Source organism: Labrus bergylta, chromosome 4, assembly GCF_963930695.1.
Source record: "Labrus bergylta chromosome 4, fLabBer1.1, whole genome shotgun sequence".
In the NCBI taxonomy this organism is placed as follows: domain Eukaryota; kingdom Metazoa; phylum Chordata; class Actinopteri; order Labriformes; family Labridae; genus Labrus; species Labrus bergylta.
The window spans coordinates 17346881-17357125 of NC_089198.1; the positions used below are offsets into that span (position 1 = coordinate 17346881).

The 10245-nt window shown below is 44.6% G+C and overlaps 1 protein-coding gene across 2 annotated transcripts in view; it reads right to left on the reverse strand.

Moving 5' to 3' along the window:
* The window catches only part of kcnn1a (potassium intermediate/small conductance calcium-activated channel, subfamily N, member 1a), a 52870-nt gene extending 50593 nt beyond the window's left edge, over positions 1–2277 (reverse strand). The window contains exon 1 of one of the 2 annotated variants that reach the window (XM_065953897.1): positions 720–2269. In XM_065953897.1, coding sequence (XP_065809969.1) covers positions 720–1949 — 1230 coding nt within the window. In that variant the 5' untranslated portion in view covers positions 1950–2269. Of the gene's footprint in view, positions 1–719 lie in introns of both variants that reach the window. The other variant, XM_065953898.1, reaches the window with a different exon arrangement.
* Positions 2278–10245: the final 7968 nt, after the last annotated feature.

Below are 10245 nucleotides of genomic sequence, written 5' to 3' on the forward strand. Positions count from 1 at the left end.
CCATGTTGTCATTTTATAACTCTGTGCATGTCCTCTAGATGTTCTTGTTTGTCAAGGTTGGTGTTTTCATTGTCATCTTTAGGCAGAATATAATGTAAATGTACATAAAACACTGTGTACTATGACATAGTAGTGGACTATTTAGTGCATGACCACTGTCCAAGCAGAACATGAGGCACATATAAAGTGACTTGTGAAGTACGTTAGACAGACAGGTGCAGGCCTAATGTTCTAATCACTGTGTCAGTGTGTGAGAGCCAAACTATTACAATTCTCCCGCTCGGAGACCCCTCTGCTCTGTGGAAACATCAAACGCTTTGTTCCTAATTCAGCTGCCGGGGAGCGCCGTTTGAATATTTTCAGTGAGCTACCCAAAACACCAAAACAACACTGCAACATGGAACAGGTGTGTGTGCGCGTGAGGGTTCTCATCCGCGGTTTGTTTGTGCGCGCTGCACGCGCCGGGTTACATGTACGGTACTGACATTAACGCTTTAGGAAAAAAATGAATGACGATTCAAAAACATATACCCCCCCCCCCCCCCCTTTTCTCTTCAAAAGACATACACACATGCCACGCGCGTGCACATCGTACACAAAGCAAATTATCTTTATCAAAAATGAAATGACAGGCGTGGTCACTGATTGAAAACTGTATTTTTGTAGTAAGATGCTACTTAATGTGATATCGTGGCAGAAAATGTAAAAAAAAAAGCTACCTTGTGGGGGTCGATGCGGATCCTCTCTTCTCCTTTATGCGGGCTCTCTGGCCACAGGTGATAGCTCGAGCCGTAGTTGGGGCTGTCTTTGCTGCTGTTGCTGACAGTCGTTGACGAGTTCCCCGCGTACGCCTGTTGTGTTACCGGGGGGGAGACGCGGGTGTCGCGGTTGCTGTCGCCTGGTTGCCCGGAGATCCGCGCAGACTTTTGTCGGTCCTGCTCACAGTGCTGTGGACGCTGGGGACAGAGCCCCGGTGCGCCGTGCTGCTGCTCGTGCTGTTGCAGCAGAGGAGCCTGGTGAGTCCTACATAGCTCTCCTGAGCCGCTGGCGCAGTAGTTGATCGGCAAGCTGCTCCCAACAAGCAGCTGTTGCTGCGCTCGTAATTGTGGGATCTTCTGCTGCTGTAGGTCCTGAGTCTGACACTCAAATGCTCTGCTGTTAGCCTCGGTTGACTCACATACATTCAAAGAGCGCCCTTTCTGCGAGTTTGCACGGATTCCTTTAGGGGAGGGGTCCCTCTGTTGGAGTCTTAAATGACTGTGCTGTTGCTGTTGCTGCTGCTGTTGCTGCAACAACTGCCTGTGGTCTTGGTGCCCTCCTGCTCCTCCTCCTCCCCTGCAGCGTTCCACGATGCTCGCCTGTTGGTAATTATCGGCACTCCTTCGCAGCCGATCCTCCCGTTTAGATTCCCGGGAAAACAGCAGAGAGGAGGAGGACGACGGTGGCGGAGGTATAGGAGGCGGAAAAGGTGGGGAGGGCTGCGGTGGGAGATGTTCGATAGAATGGGGCTGTTTTTTAGAAACGCTCTCCTCCTGCTCGGAAAAACTGCAGTGGCAGCTCGGAAAAGCAGGCTGCTTCTCCGTCAGCGACGCCGGCGGCTGTTGCTGCTGACTGCCGACCGGGGCCCAGGGATCCTGCTGCAGGTGCTCCGGCTGCCTGGTGCTGGGTTCACCGGCTCGGTGTGAAGGTCGCTGGACGGCGTCGTAGCTCGCCAGAGGTAGAGGGTCTCCGCTGCGAACAGGTCTCCGGGAGGGCTGGCTCAGACACGGGAGCTCCTGGAGGCTCTGGCGCTGAGCGGTGGTGGTCGGAGCGCGGTCTCGGTGGTGAGAAGAGGGCGGGGGCGGCAGGCTGAAAACAGGAGCGGCTGGGTCTCGGCTCTGCGCGCTGCTTGCTTGCTTTTGGTCGGGAGTTTGGTGCTGATAGACAGCTCCCGCGTACCGATGCCGCATCCCCTTGATCGCCGCGTCTCGCTGTGGTTGCTCCTTTGCCGTGCAGAGCTCCGACACCCGTTCATTGCGATCAGTCCCAGCAGAATAGGAGCGACTTGTATCATTGGTAGGTTTGACCAGGACCTGCCTTAAAACGTCACCGTACAGCCAAAACACCGCCTTCGCCTGAATATCGCTTCATCGCCTGCTATGCGCACAGGTTGCAGCGGATCGATCACTCCTTAAGGCTGTTAGGATATGACAAGAACGGGATTACGTGAGGGATAGAAAGGTGTTTAAATCCCGCTCACATGGTCGATCATCTTAATCCACTGTGGAGCCAATAGATCGACTTTGTCAATGTTGCAATAACCACCCTGCATAATCAGAAATCACTTTTACTGCTACGTCACCCGAACCGATCCATAGGCCTGTCAAACAATATATCCTGAACGTCACTATAGTTTATGATCAATTCTCAATGACTGCCTTGCTCCTATATTGATGCGCATAAAGTGTCAGCATTTTAAAAACCACGACAGGAACAGTAAATACAATCTTGATGTCTTTTTTCCAAATTCCCACTTGTTGGCACACAGAGAATAATTCAACAAAACCGGGCTGCAGCGATTACCTCATGCTACTCAGCCCGAGCCGTGCAGTCTGCATGGTATTTAATAATTTAGCAGAATATGACTGGTTTTGTATTACCAGGCAGAAATATTAAGAGTGGGAGCTGCATGCAGAGCTGCAGCATGCTCTGTGTGCTCACTGCTCGTTGCATGCTCGCTGTAAAACGTGTTGAAGAAGGTTTACAGTCGCAGCAGCAGCAGCAGCAGCAGCAGCAGCGAGAGAATCGGTTAGATAGAGAAAGAGAGGCTGTGCGCAGACGGAGCTGTCCTCAGTGCTGAAGGAGATCATCACAAAAATAGCCCCTGTTGTTGTGTCAAGCAGCCAGAGGACGGACAACTGTCCATCACATGTCGGTCAAAAGTGTCTCCCAGCTGTGAGGGGTTATTCATTTAGTAACGTGCAACTTGCATTGAGGGATAAATCGGGATTGTTTTCATATTGTTAAACATTACTCACGTATTTATTCTGACAAAGTTACTGATGTAATGTTGTCAATGCTGGCATCCCCTTCCTTGCAGGACTCCAGCGTAACAGATGGACAACAAAATCCACTCTACAGTCCTCCCTCTGTGTGTGTTCCTGGGCAGAGATTTGTTGCGGAGCTGTAGTAAAGGGATAACAACACAAAGTAATTTTATACTTAAAAGCCCCCCAAAAAAACGATATACTCCATTTATTGAGTAATCTCATAGTGGTGAGGCCTCAAATGATGTCATTTAAGATGAAACCTCAATCAGAACTCTCCGGTTTACTATTTACTATTACATTTACATCATTTTCTAAGTAATAAGGGAACTTCTCACCTATAGGAGCATAGAAACCAGGGTTAAGTTTTTATTCTTAGGGGCACATAGAAGGTTTTATACTGTTGAGTCCAGAAACATTTCAAGCTCCGACATCATTTCAACATGTAAGGTATTTTGGTGCATAACAAGTAGTTAAAAAGACAGGAGGGAGGGAAACAATAAATACAATGAGTCACAGTGTGGAAAACATATCTGATTGCAAAAAGCATGAGAACATATGATTATTGCCTTATTTCTTCCTTTAGTGAGTCACCACACTGTAAGTCATAACCCCCTTCGAGCTGTCCATTACATGGTTTTTATAGACTCTGTGGTAGTAAGTAAAAATCTGATAATGGACACCTTGTGAGCATTATTCTGTGTAAGATTTGGGTGAGGTGAATGGGACAGACTATAGTGATGAAATGTAATCCAACTCACCGACTGTATGTCAAAAAACAACGAAAAAGAGAGGTTTATGTTTGGTTATTTTCTGTCCTACCGTCTACACAAAGTGATATTAAGAGGACTTGTTATCCTCTGCGTCCTTAATACTCTATAGGAATAGGTTCACGATTGAAAATATGAGCATACACACAGCAGAAACACAGTTTAAGAGCAGCAGAGAGGTGTTGAGGCTGAGCCAAAGAGACAAGAGGATGGAGATGGAGTTGGAGCCAACTTTTACATCATACATTAGCCTTTCTTAATAAGTAATAATCCTTCCCTTAAAGCTGGATCAGCCATTCTGAGTTTTGATGAGTCTGAAGAGTGCAGCAGTGGCACACTTTGCCTAACCACTGCAAGAAAGCTGAGGTACGCTCTGTTTTATAGTTATGTGGAAAGTGCTGTAGGATATTTGGAGAGGAGCTCCGGCCAGGCCTGCATTAGAAACCTGATCATTTTCATTAAGTAATTGGTCGTCGTGACCTGTGCGAGTTCCTTGGCAAGATGGAGTTTCATTTGCCAGTTTGGGAAGCAATCTTACTGCTTCCACATGAATAATTAAATCAGACTTTACAACTCGTGGAAACACACAAACAGTCATTCACAGAGTGGCTCTGAGCGCCAGAATCCACATTATCTGTCTGTCTTGATTTTCCCCTTCCCCTCTTTCTCTCCCTCAACACTCAGCCACAACAACACAACAATATTTCACTCAAATAGCCTCTTTCGAGCAAAACCTGCCACCAGAATTTAGTGCCTCTTGGATTGGTCCCATGCAGCCGTCAAACTTGGCCGGTCCAGCCATGTCAGAGTACATTGTGTGGCCCTGCCTTGTTGGCTCCTGAAGGGAGAGCCAGCGGAAGATCTGTGACACCAAATCGGTAGAGGAAGAAACATGAAGGAGGCCAATGGCTGCCGCACGCAACATATGAAGTAGATTAGAAGCCTGTAATTACAGAGAGGGAGAGAAATCCTAGCAGGGCAAAGCAGAGATATGTGTAAGAAAGACGGTGTGCAGGAGAGAGAAAGAGAGTGAAACAGATAGTGTGCACCGTGTGTCTCAGAGAGACGGGGAAACGGGGCCGAGAGGCAGAGTTATCTAAAGAGAACAGGTGCAGCAACACAGAAGAGATCAAAAGTTTTCAATAGAAGAAAAGAGGAAGACAAAAAGTGTCGAGAACTGTGAAGTGAACAAAAAAAATAATTACACACAGGTACAGAGATTACCCTGTTATCTAATGTCAGAATCATCTATGTTGAAAGATAAGTCATGTATGTTTGTAACTGCTGTTCAGAATCTGTAAAGCTCCTGTGTGCTATCCTTGGCATCTTACAGTATACTGTTTCTAGTACAAATGTTGTGAAGGATATTTATCTAAACTGAGTTACTTTTGATAGAGGGTCTCATATGTAATACATATTTCTGTAATCTTTGGCTCCATAAACAAAAGTACCTTCGATGTCACTGCTGTAATCTTTGGATGATCTCCTTTTAAACAGTTTATTACCTGAAGTTATAATCTAGAAGACTTTCAGGGAAATACAAGTCCTTGAAGTTACCATCTTTTGTGAATCGGTTAACACAATGTTGATTTAGACCATGCTCCAATGATGAAACCCTTGTGTTCTCTCTTTTTTTTCATTGATTAGAAGAATTATGAGTCAACTAACCATGGGAAAATTCACAAGCGGCGGCTATCACCCAGCAGTAACTGGTCCACTAGAGAGAGTAAGTAGAAGCACAATGCTAATAACCACTAATGGCCATAGGTGCCACCAAAGATGACAAAAACCGATATCTTTGTAGCCTAAGTGCTAATGATATATGAAACAATTCCGTTTAACTCTCCTGAAAAAAATCAAAAGCAGAGCCAGTGAAAAATATTCCCTCTTCCAATTTGTAAATTTTTGAGGCATTATACTGTTTTTTGGGGTCTCTGCAAGTGAGTCTCCTCATAATGTGGTTGTCGATAGGGGCAAACATCCTGCAATAGCACAACATATTATTATTTGGAGAAACAGATACTAGAAACCCAAATCTGGGATGTGCTGAAACTAAAAACGTGAGCTGCGAAAAGCTGAAGCAAAAGCCCTGCAATACATGCATGATGCAAATCAAGAACACACTAACCCAAAAAAACAAATGCCAACATAAAACGTTACATAGCTGATAAATAAATGACTGCCCTGATTACACACAAAGTTCATTGTGATGAAAGGCAGTCTAAACTGAGAGTCTGAGGCACTCTGATGCAGTATAAATGTCCTTTTTTTTAACAGGGATGTGTCTACGCGTTGATGATTCTTAAGGACATTATCAAGAATGTTACATATTATGTGTTTAAAATTGAAGGGCACAAGGATCCAAATTGTAAAATATGATGTGGGGGCACTGGTGGCCTACAGGATAGTTCATGCTTTTCATTGGTCAACAGCAGTATGATGCTGAACGTTTCAGTTATACATTTTAATATGGTGTTATATTTATACACTCTGAGTGGACTTTAGTAAGAAAGTGCAGTACTTTTCAGCCTTCGACTTTACTAACAACTTACTATTACAGCTAAAGCTCTGCAGGCAAAAGCTGAACAGACATTTTGAACTTAAAGCAGACAAGAATGAACAAGATAAACTGTGTGTAGAGGTCTTTAACTATAAAGAAACAGCAGAGGTTTTAAGAAACACTTCCTCTTGATCCTCACTGCCTCATGTATGAGCTGAGTGAGGGCAGCCATCTTGAATTAGCCTGTCAATTCCCTACATGTCATGGCGATGGCTGTCATCTTACTCTATGAGTAACCAGACTGACACCTTGAGGATAGAGAGATCGGTGCTGCAGGAGTGACAGCGGGCCCTGATACAGTGTTGTGACCAGAGAATAATGTGACACACATTCAGCTGGACTGATGCTGCTGTTAACGCTCCACACATGATAAACAACCTGCGATCGTGGAGATAAGAGGCGAGTCGTGACTCAAGCTGGGCTGCGGCATCATCGAACACTCGGTGGGAGAAGATAGCAGGGGCATGCTTAAGACTGAGAGTCTGGGAGATACAGCCAGGGCCCTGCGCTGATATCTGAAGGCTAAGATTATTAGTTAGATTCCCTTGATGACTAAGCAGCTTTCCCATCATTCAGGTAGCCTACAAGGAGAGTCATTGTTAAAATCTGGCATGGTAGCGTCCCAAAGTACCATAAATGAGCAGAAAGGCCTGCGCAGAGAGGACACCTGTGATGAAGTGTTTTCTCTTAACGCCGCAGGCAAAGCCAAGGTGCAGGGGATGATGAAGAGGCCTGAGCAGCTCTAATGCATGCCAGGTAACATTTAATATGAGATGAGATCCCATTGAAGGAATAAGGAGATACTCAAGAAGCATTATGGGTAATCCTGACACACAGTCATAAGCTTGGAGGAGCAGAGAGGAGAGTGTTTTCAGCCATTGCAGAGGATGAACAAGAGACCTTAGTCACCTTAGTACACGCAAACACACACACCTCGATCTGGTTCCCTCTTGCAAGGCTCTATTCATTAACTGTAACATTAGACTAACTCTTGTGTTTAATTATAACATTATGAATGATAAATATCATTGTCAGTGTTTATTAATTCGACAAGAACAAGAAAAAATATTTAGCAAAAAGACAACTGGTGTAAGTACAGAAAAAAAAACAGCCATAAACTGAAAATAAAGATAGAGATTTGTTTCCATTTGATAGCCCCACTTTACTTTAACTAATTTATTTCTACCTGAGACGTTATCTCACTAGCTTTAAAATGGTGTATGTCATATTGTTTCCTTCTTCTCATCAACGTGCAGCAGTGTATTTGCAGCTCTGACAGAAGTGTCTCATGGTTGAGACTGCCGCTGGTTGTTTATGACGTCTTCCTGCCACACTACAACAAACACCAGTCTTGTTTGTCTCTGACGTGGCCTTGGCATGAGCATTAGACCATCAACCTCTGAGCACAATGATGCCTCTGTGTTAAATGGAGCAGCTGATGATGATGACGATGATAAGGGAAAGTGAAGAGGGAGAAAACAGGGCAATGTCCATTTATAGTGCAGCCTGTCGTGTGTGTGTTTCCCCTGCTTTTAGGTGTATAAATGGAAATGATATGTTTAAGTGTTAAAAACATGTGCCTCAGTGTGTGTGTGTGTGTGTGTGTGTGTGTGTGTGTGTGTGTGTGTGTGTGTGTGTGTGTGTGCACATGGTAACACATGTGCATACCTGTGTGGGCGGATGGGACCAGCGTTTGACAAGAGAGAGAGGCTCAGTTGTAAAATATGGTGATGAGAGATAAAGAGAAAAAGCGAAAGCTCATCTCCAATGCAAAGGTTCAAAGACACGGTTCCGCGTCTCATCATCAGAGCTGCAACAACCACAAAGGAAATGACCAAGTGACCCCCCAGTATTCTCCACCAGCAAGAAGAGATGCACTGTACACTCCTCTTTGAACAACATGTCTTAAGAAAGAATCTTTCTCAGAAAACAACCCTCTCAATGTCCTGAAAATCCTTTGCACAATGTTAAACATACACACATGATTGTGCTTATCTTATGCAGGGATTTCCCTTTAAATTCAACACTGCACACTGGCAACACACACATTTCTGCTGCCTTGTCAGATAAGAAAATTCACCCCCAGCGAAATAAAAGTCACGCACTAGTGCTCTTAGGTGTAAAATACAAATGAAGTAGCCCATAAAAAACTATTATTGTAGCTACACACATTAGACCCTGCAATTATAGTTTCACCATGCAATCTTTCCACACCCTTTCTTTTTTAACTAATACTGGCAGAAAAGAGACAGAAGAAAAGGAGAGAAGGCGAGTACATACCTTTTATTTGATGCAGGCTGCAGAAGCTGGCTCTCTCCCTGCAGAAAATACATCAACGATTATTAGAAATGACAGAAAGAGAATCAATAGTCTCCTGCTAAGAATAGGGGCTCTCCCAGTCATTGCAGCCTCCTGTCTGCGATGGAATAACGGGGAACACTCGCTCTGATTTTCTTTTTCTTTTTTCTTTGCAAGCACATGCTCAGCTTATTGTTACAGCTTATTGGCTGCTCCCTCTTCTCTGCCCTCGCTCCTCCACCTGTTTGGGCTCTGCTTTCAGACCTTTATTTTGTTCCATTTTTTATTTATTCTTTGCTTTGTGTGCGCAGCGAAATGTCATTCCCCCTCTGGGTCGTGAAATTAATTATAGGAGGGGCGTTTAATGTGATTTACAGGAGATCGATACGATTTGGGCTTTCATCAATTCAGGGAGATAAAATAGAATCTGACACGGTGTGGGTCTGCAGGAAAAAAAAAACGCTGATGGGAGCTGTGACAAATCAAGAAAAGCACTGGGGGGGGGGGGGGGGGTTTATGACCTTGTGTGTGCTGACGTCCCCCCCATCTCTTCCTCCCTCCCATCTCTCCCTCCTCCTCTGCCTCCCCCTCCCTCTGAATTGATGCGGGGATTCCTGATGCTATTTTTAGTCTCTCGGTCGTGGAGAGCCGTGCGTGGGTGGAGGAGAGAAAGGAGAAGGGAAGCAGGAGGAGGAGGAAGAGGAGCAGCAGGGGGATGAAGAGGAGGAAGAGAAGGAGGAGGCCAAAGAGGAGAGGGGGATTTGTGCACGTGAGGGGGGTAATAGGGGGGTTCCCATGCGGATTGGAACTGCAGCAGCATCAACACAAAGCTCCACGCTGTGAGGGCTTTGAATCGTGACCAGACAGCCGGAAACACGAGAAAAGGGGAGCGCCGTGTCATTTTCTGCATACAGGATGGTACTGCTTTCTTTGATTTAGCTGCATTTTTATTATTGTACACCACTCTGAAATTACACAGCTCTTTGAGGAAGAATGCAGTGCTGGGACGGTTATGCAGAACTATAATATATAAGCCTATTTATATTGTGTAAAATTAGAGGGATAGGAGGATGCTGATGAGGGATGGTGTTCAGTCATAAACCTACAGCAATAAACCTGTAATGGCATTTAGTTTTATTATACCCCTTTACATAGGCCTTTGTCATAACTCTGGCGTTTGAATGAATGAATATCCTTTGCTTCTGAAACAATGAAAGGAGAGATCTCTTAAGGTAGCCTAATGTAATGTTGCATTATTGGATGACAGGGGAACTTAAAAACAACACAGGTTATACACATCACTTCATATAATGATAACAATTTGTGGTTGTGATTGGTATGTGATACTCTGGTTAGAGTGTGTTTATTATCTTTTATATTTGAGTGCAAGATTCTCCAAAGTGCACAAAGTGTATCTTGTTGTGTCATGTCTCATTGTATCATAGTTTATGAAAGTATTACCTTCAGCGTGTGCTTACTGTTTATTACAGTATATAAGATGTATCCAGGGTGGAAAGCACCTCAGTGTAATTGAGTAGATTATTTTTTGTTGACTTCTTTTTGTTTTCAGCTTCAAGTGCATCATGTAAGA